The sequence below is a fragment of the Botryllus schlosseri genome, chromosome 12 (genome assembly GCF_051294905.1).
Source record: "Botryllus schlosseri isolate E-star chromosome 12, Bs_hap1, whole genome shotgun sequence".
Taxonomy (NCBI): domain Eukaryota; kingdom Metazoa; phylum Chordata; class Ascidiacea; order Stolidobranchia; family Styelidae; genus Botryllus; species Botryllus schlosseri.
This window is the reverse complement of record NC_137247.1, coordinates 11,380,901-11,398,852: the sequence shown is the minus strand read 5'-3', so window position 1 is coordinate 11,398,852 and position 17,952 is coordinate 11,380,901. Positions and strand designations below refer to the sequence as shown.

The 17,952-nt window shown below is 40.9% G+C and overlaps 4 protein-coding genes across 4 annotated transcripts in view; all 4 read right to left on the bottom strand.

Annotated features, from left to right (window-relative positions):
* On the bottom strand, positions 1-2,446 carry LOC145451853 (putative arginine--tRNA ligase, mitochondrial). The gene has a single exon (XM_080330077.1). It carries the CDS (start codon positions 2,444-2,446, stop codon positions 872-874), a length of 1,575 nt encoding a protein of 524 aa, XP_080186203.1. The 3' UTR covers positions 1-871.
* LOC145451896 (uncharacterized) overlaps positions 1-17,952 on the bottom strand; it is a 102,201-nt gene that overhangs the window by 53,086 nt on the left and 31,163 nt on the right. The window lies entirely within an intron of this gene.
* Positions 2,493-5,422, bottom strand: LOC145451852 (protein inturned-like). Its single transcript, XM_080330076.1, has one exon. The coding sequence runs from the start codon at positions 5,221-5,223 to the stop codon at positions 3,100-3,102; it is 2,124 nt and encodes a 707-aa protein (XP_080186202.1). The 5' UTR covers positions 5,224-5,422; the 3' UTR covers positions 2,493-3,099.
* On the bottom strand, positions 15,562-17,532 carry LOC145451848 (uncharacterized). Its single transcript, XM_080330074.1, has 3 exons — positions 17,461-17,532; positions 17,004-17,086; positions 15,562-16,411 (listed from the first exon to the last, which is right to left on the bottom strand). The coding sequence occupies exons 1-3, from the start codon at positions 17,473-17,475 to the stop codon at positions 16,069-16,071; spliced, it is 441 nt and encodes a 146-aa protein (XP_080186200.1). The 5' UTR covers positions 17,476-17,532; the 3' UTR covers positions 15,562-16,068.

Genomic DNA, 17,952 nt, shown 5'->3' with positions numbered 1-17,952 from the left:
CTGGAATAAATTTGTTGAAAGGTCAGAAGTGTGCAGCCTGCGACACACAGAGAAAGCCGGTGAAAAAGTATCAATTTCAAAGGAGTGCAAACTGTGCAACTGCGTGAAACAAAGATTTCCAATTTCGTTTATGAAGTCTGGTAAGTTTCTGCCAAGCTCGAGTCGGCTAAGAGAAGAGATGAATCACTTAAATCTCACAAATATGCATATGCTGACTTTGCATATAATATCTGACAAAAATTGAATCAATAACCAGATTTCTTTGCACTTATTACCTAGCTCCAACTCCAAGTATTTATTATTTTTGCGTGTTGCCTATAGTCCGATATTGAAGTTTACGGATAGGTCTCACCAATACTGCTACCAATTCTTGAGTTAAGCTCAAATTGGCTAAGAGAAGGTATAATTCACTAAAATATGCATATACTGACTCGGCACATGAATATATTTGACAAAATTCATGCAATAACTCTACTGACAAGTAGTACTTACGTTATATGTTACATCCGAGTAGTTCGACATCGAATTTTATAGATCAGTCTGGCCAAACTATCAATTCTAAATGAGATCACGAGATTTGCAACTACTAAAGATCCTATGTGCGGCCCAAAGCTTCACCACATTATTTATATCTGGCCTGTCTGTGAAAGTGATTACACACCCCTGAGTTAGGCGGCTAGTAACATTAGTTATGACCCTGTGGAGAAAAACATCCTGGCAAGCTTTCGAAGGAATCAACAATCCTGTGAAGTGAAGTAGCCAAAAATCGTAACTACTGGAATAAGCAGCACTAATAGGAAAAACCTACTATAGGCAGACATGGTTGAAGTATTTTGTTATTAACCGCCTCTACCAACAGGTTACATTGCGTTCACATATTATCCAACGGCTGCATGCCCAACGTCATCATGCAGTTTCGCAATGTAATTTGCGCACAGTGAAACAGCAGCAGCCTGGCCTGCGCCTTCGGAACGTCGCCGATTTTCACTCTTAAATTCCTGTGCGCTTTCGCTATCGAGTGTGCCAATTTGAACATATAGTTTGTTAAATGCGACGGCTGTAATTCGCTATACGCCGTCCAACATACGCTGTTGTATTTGAGTAATTGATGAAAGAGATCGGTAGCGATAGGGTCCGATATTAAATGCCCGCAATCCACGTCGAGACGGATTTCGTACCCACAATTCTTCTTCAAATTTTGCAATCTGCTGTGAGTGTACTGCATGAAGATTCCAGTGTCGCCCTTGCTGTCCAAAACTCTCGACCACAAAAACTTATAATCTTTCGAAAGCTTGCTCTTCATGTCCGCGCAAATCAATCCGGACAACGCCAGTTTACGAATAACGTCTTCTTCGTTATCAATACAGGATCTCCGCGTCGAATGTTCAAGCCTGTCTTTCTCAACACACCGGATAGCTTCGTCAATGATCTGCTCGGCAAAGATGGAATCGCCAGTACGCGTCTTCATGCCTATTACTCTTCCAAAGCCGATGTGCTTCAGAATATCCGCACTCTCCATGGCCCAGTCGTATCCTAATCGTTCTAATGCCGCGTAGACTTGAATAAAATGATTTGCTTGCGATACATCAGTCACGTACACCATCTTGTCAAAACTGAACTTCTTGTGTCTGGAAATAGCTGCCGATATATCGCGGCTTAAATATAGTGTAGTGCCGTCTCCTCGAGCTAGCATTACATCTGACGTTGCAAGGGCTTTAGCTGACTGATACCACGACGTACCACCAATGTCCATACCAAGTGCCTTATTGGGAAGTGTTTTTACAAGATTCGATGATTTTAATTCCGATATTAACTTCTTTGTGTCTTCAACATACAAACCTTCAGAATCGTAACTGTCGAAATCGACATGCATGCTCTCGTATAGCTTCAGTAACTTCTCCATACTAATTTTCCGGCAGTACCTCCAAAAGTGTAGCGAATCAGGGCAGTTACTTTCCATATCCTGAAATATACGTCGCGCAGTCTCCAACATTTTGTCCTTACCCTCCGATCGATTCGCACGTACGTAAATATCATGCAAGTGTTTGACAGGGTTTTGATTCAACAATGTATCATCGCCGTGCTTTTTATACCCGGCGGCCAAAAGGGCAAATTGCATTCCCCAGTCTCCCAAGTAGTTTATACGAGTGACCTTGTTGCCCGGAGCTTCTACGATGTTCGATATTGCTTGACCGACAAATGTAGATCTCAAATGTCCGGCGTGAAATTCTTTGGCAATGTTCGGCGAGCTGTACTCCACACAGATATGTTTTTGAGCGAAATTTTCAAATTTGTCCCCGAAAAATCCATATCTGCGATCCAACTCCACAATTTTACAGAGATGTTTCCGGACGTAATCCTTTGTTAAAGACATTGATGCTTCTTGACAAATACCAGATTTTGTAGACGCATATCTTAATATCCGTGTGATGGATGGAGGAACCATTCTACGGTCCACTAAACCACACAAGAGACTAGTAAACAAGAGTGAGCTACAAAAATATTCGTAAAAAATTATTAAACAGAGGAATTGCAAGTCTATGAGGGTGCAAATACATGTGTCACTGCTAGGTACCGTTGAATATGAATGTTTTCTACATAATTATGAATATTTTAACTGCGGCACACTCCAGGCATCAATACAAATTACAAGATAGGCACAAAAGCGAAAGTGTATAAAAACTCACTACACCCTACGATTTCTCCAAGGACTTTAGTAATGAAAATACTAAAAGTCGACATATGCTAATGGCAGGTCCAAAAATATACTGTATCAAACAAAGCAAACAGTACATTTGCAACAGCATGACTACGCTGGTCAGGTAATATGGAACAATATACATACGAGCGTTACAGTAATTTCAGCAGAAAATGTGTAGGACTACATATTAGCAGACTTGAGTATACTAAGATAAGATGTATGTGAACTTGGGCGCTGAATTTATAAGTCAGGTCAAGTTGTATCTACAATAACATTGAAACGGATTGTTCAGGAGGTAAGCAGCCCGCATAATTAGGATTTGAAGTTGACATGAAAGGATTTTCGTAGTACACTGTATATTTGAGACTGACAGGGAGTGATAACAGAAATTTAACACTTTAAGAAATCACATTATCGTGATAACAGAAGCCCATTTTGAACGCTAATTCCACCGCGTCTTGACTTACAGTATCAGGATAACAGATATAAAATTCCCTGGGATATTTAGATTTGCAATATCTCCCAATAATCCAATAAGATACGCAAGGCGAGGAGGGTTTATTGGAATCTCTCATATCAAACAATGCACCTTCTTCATATGTATTTAAGTGAGGTTTCCTTGCAATAAGCGATTTCCATCGATTGTGAAACACCAAAGCTGTGCGATTGAAATTTTTAATCAGGGTGACGCTCGGCGGTTGCTGAGGCGTGCCAGAAGCATTATCGGCATTTCTAACAAAGGCCCCTGCGAAATCAGGGTACTGCAAGAAATACAAGGACAAGCCGTTTCTAGTCAAGGACGATTTAAGCACGGGCTTGACCGGAGCTGGATTGGTTGATGATGATAAAAATCGTGACACGAACGGGGTGTTGACGAATTTACTCGGTTTTATTGTAGAGTTAAGTGATGGAGAGTTCTGCTGCAGAAATTGTTTCAGTTTCTGCAAAATACCCAAACTTTCCAAATTGAGAATGACGGCAGTGCCATGATTGATGTAAATCGTAGGAGGCTCCGGCTTCCATCGAGGGGACGAAGAGTGACTCCTGCATTTTAAAAGCACGCACAATATAAACCCTCTCAGGCCGATTAATAGGTAAAAGTGTCTCCCTTCGGCCTCTTTGAAAACTTGCCGAGCGCTGGAAACCTTATCTACGTTCGGATACACTTCACGCCAAATCAAAATACGACCACCGTCGGACACGCTGAACAATTTGTGACACTGGCAAAACACATGAAAATCGTTAACATGACTCGGCGATACATGCGACGCGATCAGCACGTCACGATAAAACAGACAGGTTCCCACAATTGAGAAAATTCGACGATTCAAAGCCGGATTGTGAAATCCGTCATCAAAATCAGACGCCTCGTATTCAGTGAGAGAACAATCAATGTCTCTCGTTAATTCATCGTTAAGAGACACTGTTTCCAAACCTCCCGGCGGACTGCCAGTGTCATACAGACAGGAAAGGTACAAATTAAAAATGTGATCGAGATGCCGCCAATTTTTCGCCTCGAAAGCTCTGGATAGGTTGTTGTATATGAGTTTGAGAAGTTTGACGATGCTGTGTATCATCATGTTGTGGATAGGCAATATGTGAGATGAGGGCGGTGTGCAAATGACTAGTACCTCGGATCCTGAGCGATGATACATGCAGTAACTCACTTTATCGTTACACAACATTGCAGATGATATAATCTCACTGCCAAACGCGTCAACGGACACGTCCGCTAAGGTGGAAAATACTCCGCGCGTGGACTTGAATTTGCTGACATTTGAGTCTCTCGGAAACATATAGAGTATGTCCTCCTCGCTTCCGGCAGTTTCAGAGTCAACGTTCAAAGTCAAATAGAACACTGCGCCTCCATTCTCGATGCCGCTTTTAGAAATGTTCGAAAATAAAGGAAGATTAGAACCAAGACTTTCCTGTCGGTCGGCGTTCTTCAAATGTCGGGACGGGTGTAATTTTTCACACATCATCGTCAGCTGCAATTCCATTTTATGGGGGACACGATTCAGCACCTGTTCCACGTTGGAATGATTGACAGCCACATTGTTTATAGCTAATAGAATGTCTCCAATGTCGATCGAATCGGTGTCCATTGTTGGCCCTTCCGGTACCAAAGCATTCACGACGATAGATCTTCCACCCAATTGACTTGACATTGCTCGATTTGCCTCGTTTTCAAGAGATATTATGCCCAGCATCTCTCGTAACAATGAAGAGAATTTGATGTCATAAGCGGTGGGAGGATATACCGATACAAAGACGGTTTTTGTCGGAACGAAATTATTAGTAGCCAAATTTTGAGATTGTTGAGCTGGCTTTCTCGGCCTGTTGGGTATGCTAGTTGACACAGGAGTAGCGCTCATTTCACTTCTAACATCTTCCGCATCCCCACTAGACATCTCCTCCACGTAAAATATGCCTCCATCTTCGGCGACTTCATCCTGCCATGGATAGTCATCCGAAAAATCACTTTCTTCTGAACCACTGCTGCTTTCCTCAAATCGGGACATATCGCGCACACACCGTTTATATATTCGTTTGCCTCTTCGTAAAAATCGCAGTCAATATATCTTCATAACTCAAAATTATAGTAATCAACCGGGGCAAACTAAAAACCAATTAGCAATATTGGAAGATATACCGACGCCGATAAATACGGTGATCTGAAGTTACTTTCAAGTCAAAATTCGCGTGAAGAGTGCCGAGTGCAAGTATCCGGAATTTCAGGTGAACCGGTTTTATTCGGTCGAGTGACCAAAACTAGAAGTTGCGGTCGACCGTAACCTCTGAACTAGAATCCAAAGTGACTTTGCTAGTATCGGAAGCAATTTTACGACTTGGTGGTGTCGGTCACTCAAAAACCCACCTTAGCTTCGTCCCCAGACTCTCTTTCTTCTCTAAAATCATAACATGAATGCCCTACCCGATTCACAAACACACAGACAGTCTTTCTGCAGCGAACTGTTATAATCATTAGACCTATACGCTCAGAAGACAGAACACAATGCATTGTACAATGCCAAGACAGATTGGTGGATGTCGAAAACGACCAGGTACGGGGGTCGCCAGCTCAAAACGAGTCGCGGGCCACATGAATTCATTGGAGTTAGAAATAGGCCACACAGTTTAACAATCATGTATTTAAAACTTTACGTCAGTACGACGCTGCTGTGCTTGTCTAAAATTGGCGACGGGCATAGTACCACAAAAGAATAAATTATATAAATATTATACTAAGAAATACAAATGCAACAAAGTAATTTCATGATCATCACTTTCATTCTCAAGTAGGCCTACTACCTCATCGGGTCTTTCTCGCGAGTTGCGACTTTTTTTGTAAAGACCACGTAAGAAAAGCTACGTCCTGGCGAGAGATAGTACATAGTGGTACGACAACGACACCGATGGGTCGGTCATAGGGTCAGAGTTTTATCGGTACTGATATTTTGGGCAGATCAATTCGCACAGTCGCTTGGTCGCCAAAACTTGGTATGTATTGGCTGGGCCGTAGTAACAGCACTTCGTCAGCCCCCCTCAAAACGTTGGTCTTGGGCCCCCACATGATGATGAACCGAACCTATCCGCTGTTTATCGTGATACTTGTCATTTACATTGGGCGCCTTCAGACATGGGGTGATTACTTCATGAAAGTAATCGATTGCGATTACGATTACTTCCGAATGACGCGATTACGATTACGATTACGATTACAGCAAAATCAGGAAGTAGTCGATTACGATTACGATTATATTGGAAAAGTAATCACGATTACTCACGATTACATTTATTTTGCATTTCAGAAGTTATATTGGAAGACAATATATGGATTGCGCTGAAAAGGCCTAATGAGATAACAAACTTCCTTTAAAAAAGATGCGTCATTTGCTTGTTACGTCATAATGTACCCATTGCCCATATTTATAGAGGACGATTTATCGCACCCAACCAAATGCATTCTTGCCAGGTCCATGACTGCCGCACCAAAAATTTCCCAATAGGGTGGGGAGCGAGCTCGGAGGGGACTCAAGAGTATTTCGTAAACCAACATAAATTATAGAGTATTCTCGAATGATTTAATTAAATTGAAAAGCCTCTCTGGATAAGCTTGATTTTGGAATGCATACGTCTCGCCCTCAACAGAAAAGCATACATAATTTATAGTAGGCATGCGTTTAAAACAAATGGTTGTTTAAAACACATTGTTTAAAAAAAGGCTTTAAGAATACTTTTTGTTTTTTTAAGTTGTAAAATTATGCCATAGTTGTGTAAATGCTTTCCACAATTACCACCCGATTTGGCCGACGTACATCGATATGAGATGGTTGGAAACCCTCAAAATAGTCGGTTCAACAGTTATAGTAGGCCTACAGTTTTTTCGACATAGGAGCTATATTAACCCTATATTTTAAATTGTCAATGTCAATCCACATCGGTGACGTCAAGGCTTGAAAAAAAATAAAAAAAAATGTTTTAAACAAGGGCATGTTGTAAACATGTTCGTTTTAAATTAATTTTTGTTTTAAATGCAACCCTAATTTATAGCAACAGGCATTTAGGTTCAGTCAATACCGTGCCACGACACACCAAAAGACAAATGCAATTTCGACCAACACGCGACTTCACGAAGTGTGCTACTAAAGAAAGACCTTGACCGAAACTTAGGGTATGTGTCCATTGTCAATAACCGCGCTGGGTGGCCGTGACTAATAGTCCAGTCCTTCCAATCCGAGCCCACAATGCAAATGCCACCCGGGCACGCACAGAGCAATAAGGACATGACAATTTGTGTGTGCGTCTCACGAAAGTTTTTCTTTTAGTCTGCTACGTTAGGGATACAACAATATATTTTGATTATATAACATACCGGAAATCACGAATTAACAACATACACTAAAGTAATTATAACAAGATAACAGACGTTATAATTATGAATTACGTGTCCCCAGCTCTACAGGTAAATCATGACCATCGAGGGCAGAGAGGGAGAGAGAGAGAGGAATAAAAATGAATAATAGTGTAATGCGCTTACCAATGTTCTTGACGAAATTCATTCTTCAACTTGAAATTATCACCCTGTGGGGGCCAAAGACTAACGTTTGGAGTGGGGGACGAATAGCTGTTTTGGTCCTGATTCTAGCTACAACCCACGCGAACATGATATATAAGCCCATGGCTATGGCGGCAGGTCCCAATGTCGAATAAGGAATTATGAAATAACGATTAGCGCATGTTTCAAGTAGAGTCATATGAGAATAAGATGAAGAGATCATAAAATTCTGCCTTCAACATAATACAGATAATGTACTGCAAGCTGCCGCTACGAGAAACGGCAAAAACGGCTCGGTTGTGATATATATCAGCAACTGTTGATTTTGATTGCTTCGTTGTGGAAGCCGTAATGTTATATTTGACGAGTACAAAATTTCAAATCTCTGTCCGGTGTACGTACGTACTACATAGGCCTACTGCTCGCCAAGCAGCAACGGTCAAACTGCGTTTGCATAACCAAATATCAATACACAAGTTACTTGGTAGAGTGGTGATTAAATATCCTGCTCCGGGGTACTGGCGTGTGGAACGGGTTGATAACCTGATATATACAGCACGGCGGGTGTTCTTACAAAGCTAATAGGCTACTTCTGACGTAATAATGAACAATGGCATTTAAAAATCAGACGTTTGTGTTACCATGAACCTGGTATAATACATCTTCCTTGTTCATGAATGTTCAGTTCATGTCATAGTCCTTGTACAAATAAAAAGTAATCGTTCTTTCACAAAGAAATCGATTAAATATGGGAAGTAGTCGATTACGATTACGATTACTTCGGATTTTTTTCGAATGTAATCGATTGCGATTACGATTACTTGAAAATGCTGTAATCGTCGTAATCGATTACGATTACTAATCGCGATTACCCCATGTCTGGGCGCCTTTGACTGTACCAGTTTTTATCGCCTAGACGCACGAAGCGCGAAAAATTTCTATAATTCATGATTGAATCGGCCAATATGATCGGGAATTGGATAGGCCTATATATTGCTATCAATTTTCATCCTCTCACTGCTCACGTAATCAGATTTACAGGTGAGGTGTGTTTGAAAAGGTAGGACTCCTCAATAATAATTAAACACCTTCGGGTGTATAGGCTACCCGTTGGCAGGAACAAAACAGAACTTCGTTAGGTCCCCCCAAAAAACTTGGGTCTTGGGCTACCATAGGGTGATAAACCCACACCAAATCACGTTGTTCGCTTTTGCTGTAAAGTGCGAGGCAGCGCCAAGCGCGAAAATTTTCGATAAATCATGATAAAATTGGTCAAAAAGATAGGGAATTGCATATCTATTGCTATCAATTTCATGTCCTCTCTGCTCACAGAATCAGATTTACCGGTAGAGTTGAGTAAGGTGTCTTGGAAACTGTAGGGCCCTTTGGTATGGCTCCGTAACATGATGTTATTTAGTGACCTCCTGTCTGCTACATCGAAATATATAGAATCGCCAAAACGTAGGCCACTAAAGTAAAAGACGTACACGATTTCAAATTGGTATTTCTTCACTGGCATATAATTTTTTCCTGCAAGATGGAATTTGTCTTGCGAGATTCAGATTGCCAAGACAGGAATATTCGGCGTCAGTCATTTAGGCGCCTATTGACAATTAAACCTATTTGTATTTTGCATATATATATAGAAGTTTACTTTCAACATAAGGGCGGTCGATTTCTGCCGAGGTTTTCTCGCTGCCGATCGTCCTGGCCCACTTCTTGGAGTCACATCATACATGGCTTAAAACTTTATATGTCTTGGTAAATCGTGGCGCGGTAATGGCCAATGCCGACATGATGCCCATTTCCATAAATCTTGCGTATTATTTCTTGGGGGAAGAGTACTCAAAACTCAAGACATTTGGTAACTTGAAATCGCGCGTAGCTCGAAAAACTTTTGAAAAAGTTGCATGAATTTTCAAAAAATACTCTATAATTTATGCTAATTCACGAAATAATTTTGGGCCCCCTTCGAGATCTCCCCCCCCCCCCAATTGGTGGTTTTGGGATGCTGCAGTTATGATCCTGTGTATTGGTGTGTCCTGCCCGGAAATGGTAGGTCCCAAAGTTGTGTAGTAACGACATGTAAGTCCTCAGGCACTTATTATTCATTATTCAGTGAATACCCAGCACTGAAGGACATGTAATATCCTGACACTCTAATGACGCCATAGAGCTACCACTACAGGCTGCACAGTGCACAACTGCACATCCCTAAAGCCAGGCTTACCATATTTTGGAAATCTAAAAGAGGACACTTTTTCAGAAATTTTCAACTTGCAAACCGGAGTAGAATTCTCAAAAACCGGTGAATTTTTCCCACTTTGTGATCGGTTGACTAAAAAAAAAGGTCATCTATTCCGCTCAGAACTCAAAATACCGTTTTTCACTCTACATTGCCAGGTGGATGACTAAAAAAAAAAGGTCATCTTTTCCGCTCAGAGCTCAAAATACCGTTTTTCTCTCCACATTGCCTGGTGGATGACTGAAAAAAAGGTCATCTTTTCGCTCAGAGCTCAAATCACCGTTTTTCACTCCAAAATACCCGCCGCAGCGTCACTTCTGTGCTAATTTGCGGCATATCACTCGCAATTTGCTCTAAATCTGACCTAAATTTTCAAAAAAGAGGACATAAGGGCGTCCTCCGAGGACACTTTCAAAAAAGGCAAAAAAGAGGACAAATCCTCCTAAAAGTGGACGTATGGTAAGCCTACCTAAAGCATAACATTTGTAAAGGTTATGCCCAGTCTTGAGCATCCCTATGGCCTCGCGCTACTAGGAATATACCATTCCCTCATAATTGCGAATGCAGTTAGACTCATTTCTACAAATTATGCTTATCTTATTTATTATAACATCATTTACTGAAATGAACCTATTTTCTAAAATTTCACCTATTTGCAATATCTTTATTCATTTTTGATCTCCCGAAGATATAACCATAACCTGCAATTTAAAAAGCAGTCACGTCCGATAAACTGCTAAAAGCATATGCAAGCACTCGACTAAATATACATTATTTTTTAAAGTAGGCTACGTAGTTGCTGACTAATAGGCTTACTTTCAGATTTTCTTTTATACTTTTACTTTAAGTAGTTTCGGCATGTCTCAGAAATAGTTATACTTTTACTTGTCTTTGAATTGAAATTTACTACGTTAATCGTAATTATACTTGAATAGGCCTACCAACTATCATGCCATATGCTAAATACCTGTGACTTGAGCGAAACAATCCTAACCGGCGGCAGTTCGGATGTTCTAGCACAGGGGTTCTCGATCCAACCGGGGCACGTGAGCCATGTGAACTTCATTTTTTGGCGCCGTGACAATTTTCTGCGACAGAAATTTTAACGTTTAGGTGATAAACGCGAAAAGAGTTTGAGATTACCTAATGCAGCGTTTATTAAAGCTCAAACCACCATGCTTTTGCAAACCTATATAATGTTCTCGCACCCAGGACCGTAACAGCACTTCGCCAGGTCTCCCCCAAAACGTTGGTCGTGGGCCCCCCATATGGGGATAAACCAAACTCCTGGGTTCCCAGATCCCCATAAGGCTATATACGCTCTTTACCGCTACTTATCTGTTATATTGGGTGTCCGTTTATAGTGAGTCAGCTTTTCTCGCCTAAACGGGCGAAGCGAGATAAATTTCTATAATTCATGACTGAATGGGTCAATATGATTGGGAATTGCACATATATTGCTATCAATTTTTATCCTCTCTCTGCTCACGTAATCTGATTTGCCGGTATAGACCTGAGTGAGGTGTGTTTGAAAAGGTAGGACTTCTCAATGATAATTAAACATGTTCGAGCGTATACCCGTTGGCAGAAACGAAACAGCACTTCGTCCGCTCCCCCCCCCTCAAAAAAACTTGAGTCTTTGGCTCCCAGAAGGTGATAAACTGACCCCCCTTCACGTTGTTCGCTTTTGCCACGAAACTATAGTTGTACTTTTTAGTGAGCCAGCGCCGGGCGCGAAAATTTTCGATAATTCGTGATAAAATCGGTCAATAAGATCGGGGATTGCATATATATTGTTATCAATTTCTTGTTCTCTCTGCTCACGTAATCAGATTTACCGGTAGAGCTGAGTTAGGTGCCTTTGAAACTGTAGAGCCCGTAAATAATAATTGAACATAACATCTTCGGGCGGGCAGACCAGATGGTAATACTTCGTTACATGATGTTATTTCGTGACCTCCTGTTATATCAAAAAAATATAGAATCGCCCAAACGTACTAAACTGAAAGATCACACGATTTCCGATTGTTATTTCTTCACTGGCATATATTTTTTCCTGTGGGATGGTATTTGTCTTGTGGATTCAGATTGCCAAGACAGGAACATTCCACGCCAGTCGTTTAGGCGCCTATATGGACAATTAAACCTATATGTATTATGTATATAGGCTATAACGAAGTTTTCGGTCAGTATAAGGCCAGTCCTTTACGGTCAAGGTTTTCTCGCTGCGGATCGTTCTGGCACATTTCTTTGAGTCGCATGTTAAATGGCTTAAAACGTTATATGTCTTGGTGCGTCGTGGCGCGGTAATGGCCAACGCCGAAATGCCCATTTCTATAAATCGTGCGTATAATATTCTTTCTTGGGGGAAAAATACCCAATAATCAAGATATCTGGCGACACGAAATCGCGAAAATTTTTTGAAAAAGTTGCATAAATTTTCAAAAAATACTCTATCATTCACGCTAATTCACGACATAATTTCGGGCCCCCTTGGAGCTCGCCCCCAATTAGGGGGTTTGGGGTGCGGCAGTTGCGGCAGTTGCGGCCCTGCTCGCACCATCTATATCAGTGGTTCTTAACATTGTCTCCAGCGCCACCAGGGGGCGATGTGGGGGGCGTTGGCCTCAAGTGGCGATAGGGTGGCGCTGAAGAACAATGGCCTCGCAGTATAGGGTGCAGTCGGCGCATATGGTTATTAGTAGAACAACAGTTCTATATATTCCTAACTTGTCATTGCAAATTTACCATTCGACAAATCCCCAAATTTTTCGTCGCGCTCCGCGCGAAATTTGCACGTTCGATGTTTCCCTGAATCCAGTGGTTTATTATAATCCATATAAACCGAATTGCGCGTATACTTTTGGATCGCTAATTCCCCGTTAAAACACTCCCGTCACGCTATAGCTCGGGTTATTTTCCACAAAATGTTACGAACTAGGTAATGCATCCTGCAGCGCACATCCCGTCGAAATCGAAGAGGCACTGCTGTATCACTTTTGAGAGCGATGCCCCTTGCACATTGAAGATGCTTTGAAGCTTTCCGGTAAAAATTATTAACTAAATATACCTGTATTTGAGAGCTACAAAATTAAATCGTAAGAATATTTCTTCATCGTTTCATAAAGGATGATACTGTTTAGTTTTGTGACCCACAACACACATGAACATTATATAATATGGGTTGCTTTGTTTGGAATGCATTCATGTTAAAGTTAAAAGCTGGGTGCAGTATACTAAATTCAATTTGAGCAAAGATCTCTAACACATTCTCAGTTGCTGTACTAGTCAAACAAAGCAATAAAACAAAGTCCAATACAATTACCTTCCCCGTATTGCCGATCGCAGGGGTGTACAGTACATGGGGCTCTAACTCTAACCAAATGGTACGAGCCTGTACCCGATGATTGTTGTAAATAATAACCTTGATATGATCCCGAATATAGCACGTACAATTAATATATCGTCAATTGTTCGAGTGGTCCTTTGGCGAGATTCCTGTGCGAAACTTCCAATGATAAAGTTCCAACCCGAAAAGACCTATACCGGACTTCGACCACTCACTCCTTGTTTTTTACTAGAGTCCTTAAAATAGAGGGCGCCAGACCCAGGCAATTTTTGAAAAGGGGCGCTGGAGGAAAAGAGGTTAAGAACCACTGATCTATATTAACTGTAGTGAATTTCGGTTTCTTTACTGCCTCGGTCATGAGAGTCGCTACGTAGCTTACGGTAGGCCTTGATCTCGAGTTATAGTTCTGCCAGAACCAGTGTCATATCTCCTTATTGTGAAGGCTATACTTGATTGGCGCTATTGCAATCTTCAGTGTTTTGCATATACATTGTACATTGATAAGCAAGCTATGAAATAATTTACGCGTGTGTCTTTCCAAAACACTTCCATGAATAGGCCAAGATGTAGGCCTACTTGTGGAGCAGTGTTGGGATGACTCGAGTCATGACTTGACTCGAGTCAGACTCGAGTCACCTTTTTCGTATGACTTGACTTGACTCGTGTCACTTTGCTAAAATGACTTGACTTGACTTGACTCGGCGTATCAGAAATGCGGATTGACTCGTGACTCGGAGCAAAATTCACGAGTCAATTTCGAGTCATCAAGCAATCGATGTCGATAAAAATCATTGTGTCTTGCATATGTTTGGATTGTACGCAAAACGCTGGTGTAACCTGTGAGAGCGACAAATCATTCAATGATTGTGCTTTTTCCTGAACCTCCATTGTTCTCACGCAAATATATGATCGGAAACGAAGTGATCGAAGCTTACAGCTCACGCTGTCGTAAACTACTATAGTAAAGTAATTTAATAGCAAAATGTCTATTTTTGTTCTCTGTTCTTAATTTAACCAAACTCGTTTTATTGAAATTAAATTCTAATATAGTTTATATAGTCCACAGCCATTAGCGCAGGCCCGAATTGTATCAATTTGTAACTGGGTAATGTATTGCATCTTATCAATTCGTTTCTCTATTCTCTATTTTGGCTGGTAACTATAATCCGAGGCTATGCTATTACTTATGTAGTTTAGCATTTCTACGTATATGTGAGCAATAAAGTGCCTTCTTGCGTTTATATTTAACTCTATATTCGTTCATGAGTCCAGAATCAATGACCACTCAATCTTTATTTCTGACAGCTAGCAAAATATGACGTAAGCATGCCTGGTACTTCGAACAGGCAACTTGACTTGAATTGTGACTTGACTCGTGACTTGACTTGACTTGACTCGACTTGACTCGAGTCACCTCCAAAAATCGATTGACTTGACTTGACTCGAGTCACCTTTGAAAATCGATTGACTTGACTTGACTCGAGTCAAAATGTACAATGACTCGAAATGACTCGTGACTCGAAGGTAGTGACTTGATCCCAACACTGTTGTGGAGTAGCAGCAAGCTCCATCATCGCAGTAAAATGATGCTTGAGATTAGAAATACATAGTTTTTTGTGTTTTGTCTTTCAATTGCGCCGTACCCGTTATGCAAAATTAGTTTTGAGGGGGTACGTCATCATGTAAAAAAAGGCTGGGAACATATGCTCTATCATGATAATAATCTCGGAATATTATTTCCATATTCGATGTCACGTGTCGAATTAAACATTTTGGGTTAGTTATCGATATGTGTCACGTGATTTGAGAAGTTCACAAGCTAAAGGGACCAAGAAGTCGGCGGCGCTGCCATTATAAACTACTTAATTAGGCTACTAGAACATGTTTTGAGCATTTCGGTTTCTTTTTTACTTGAAGTAAAGTAATTCGGCCTTGTCTCGATTAAAATTTATAGAATTACTTTTAGTCCTACTTAAGTACCATGAATGACCTTGATCAGGCTTGCGTGGACTTGATTCCTATGAACCCACTCACAATAAATACCTACCACATACCTGGTCGGCTTAAACCCGAACTAGGCTACGTGTCCATCGGCTGTTGAATATTTTGATCAAAGAAGACGGATCAACAATACGTCAGTATATTGTTCTCTCAAAATTCTGTTTCATGACGTCGCTTTTACAACAGGGAAATCCATCAAAGCATCGTTAATCCCCAGCTCGCCCCCTTTAATTTTATTGAATACGTCCATGTATTGTATAGCAGTGCTTTATAAATACCATATAGCGATTGTCACGAGAAAACTTTCCGGCGTGTAAATTCATAGCGGACAGTGATAAAGATCCGACCAGAAACGGACTAAAATACATATTGCAGTAACGATATACATATTGCCGCCCGCAAACAAATCTTTTCATATGTAGCCCGTGATGATGGATCGATATGAAACATAATGATTGAAACGGTCATCCGACCGAAAATAAAGTCGCGTGTACAAATAACATATAGCCTGCATTAAGCAATAAATACATATGTACACTGACTTACGCCCAAAAAAGTCTAATATGCTTGGCAATTTCAGAACAACGTAAAAATAAATAAATAAATAAATAAATAACATGTAACTAGTTTGGTTTTAAACAATATCTCTGTCATGCACTCATGTTCTTCGGTGCAAGGAGCAGTTCGCGCGTCGAAATTGGCCGAAGTTTCTGTCATATCCGTGAACGATGTGGCGCAGAAACGAGGACGCACCTACATCCGATCGTTACATCGATTTTCGCAAGTCTACTGCCATCGCGAAATATTCTAGCCTCGGTAATCTCTTCAATTCGATACTGTCTGGAGTCGGACTCTTTCACGTACGCGACTTCTGTATAAGGATCTCGGCAGATGGGAAGACAGATTTTCTCATCATATTCGAATGTCCGGCCATCTGGGAAGTTGCATAGGTAATGGACGTCGTGATAAGGTTCAAATCCTCGCAGGTCCGCAGCCATGCTGTCTCGGATGACGGCGGAGCAATTGTAATGATAACGCTGCGTTTCCTTCAGTGCCCTGTACACACAACGAAGAACCTTATGACTCGTTGGCCAGCAAAATCATGGTAAATGATATTGTTATATGCCTACTCTCCAGTCTCCATGGATGTGTTTTTAGTCTTACATCTGGTCATTCAAACGCTGTTTCGTGCATTCCAGGGTCTTTGTTAATATAAGCTTCGCTAGTTTGTTGCTGTTACTGGAGTTACTGGATGCAATATATAACAATCGAGGAGCCATTGATGGCAACAACTAATGGAAACTTTTGTGAAACAGCGGTATATCTGCTCTGGTACAAAGTGGTGATCTCATTCATATTACTATGGCGATTGGACACTAAAGAGAGCACCTCTATTACTTTCTTCCGAGTCTTGATTTACTCTATCTCTGGCAAAATATCATTGTTATCAATCAAAATCAGCGAGTATATGGGCTGTGCTGATATGGCATGTTTAACTAATTTTTGGAGTAAAATCTATAATTGCGACAAACCCGTTAAATCCCGAAAATTGCTAATGTCACGGACAAATCCGTTATTTATTCATCCCATCCATCAGTGTCGGTAAAACCGACAACAAAAGGCCCGGGAAAATCGTACCAATATATACCTCCAATCTCTTCTCGCATTCACAGGTCCTTGAAAATAGAGAAATATTCCCCAAAACAGGATAGTAGCCATCAGTGTTGGAACCTGCAAAAAGGAGCAGTTGATTGGAATCATTTTGATTGAACCAAAAGTTGGATGAATATAGCCTAATGGCGGAGCGTCCAGCTTCTTGATCGGAGTTTAGTTCGATCCACGGTCGGGTCAGAGCGTCAGACTAAATACCTCATTAGTACAAGGCCCTATACTACTTCCTATTCCTATAGATGTCATAAACTCTAGCGAATTGAGTCGTATCATCTTTAATACTTAATTTTGTTTTATATCATGCAATATTCCATAAGGCAATATGTAGTTACTGATAAGTAACGTTAAGATGGTTGATATTGATGATAGGATAGCATCCTAAATATACGACCTCACACAATCTACAAACTCAACCCATACCAATATGCTCTTACCTTTAGCAACGTCATTCTCTGTTAGCAGGATTCAATGATTAGTAACTTGAAGATCAGGTGATGTTTGGTGTGCCTTGGCAGTGAACGTTTTCTTATATATCCAGCACAAGAAAAAAAATAGGCATTCGTGTCGAAATGACCAGGGGCTGGCGCAAGGGGAACCAAATTCTGATGTCATAGCATACCAGAGGGATTCCGTAAGGAAAACCAGAGAGAGACGTACGCCCCTGTTGTTTTGCAGGTGTGAATCCGAAAGGAAATAAGAATAGTTGGATGTAAACTATCAATCGTCCATGGGCATTTTCTCATGGCTGCTAGTGCGCCTTAGATGGAAATTTGGTGATGTACTCAAATTCGACGCGATAAACTGAATACGTGATGTTACAAATTTGTGTATATTCAGTATATGGGAAAACCAAAATTGGCTTCCATGCGCTACTGGATTGCGAAACGAATTTTATAGAGTAGAAAATCGATAAATATTTCAATTTG

Coding starts and splice junctions, on each gene's coding strand:
- LOC145451853 (XM_080330077.1), bottom strand. CDS start 2,446: ATGGTTCCTCCATCCATCACACGGATATTAAGATATGCGTCTACAAAA.
- LOC145451848 (XM_080330074.1), bottom strand. Junction 16,412..17,003: donor AATGCGAGAAGAGATTGGAG/GTATATATTGGT, acceptor TTGTGTGTACAG/GGCACTGAAGGAAACGCAGC.
- LOC145451852 (XM_080330076.1), bottom strand. CDS start 5,223: ATGTCCCGATTTGAGGAAAGCAGCAGTGGTTCAGAAGAAAGTGATTTT.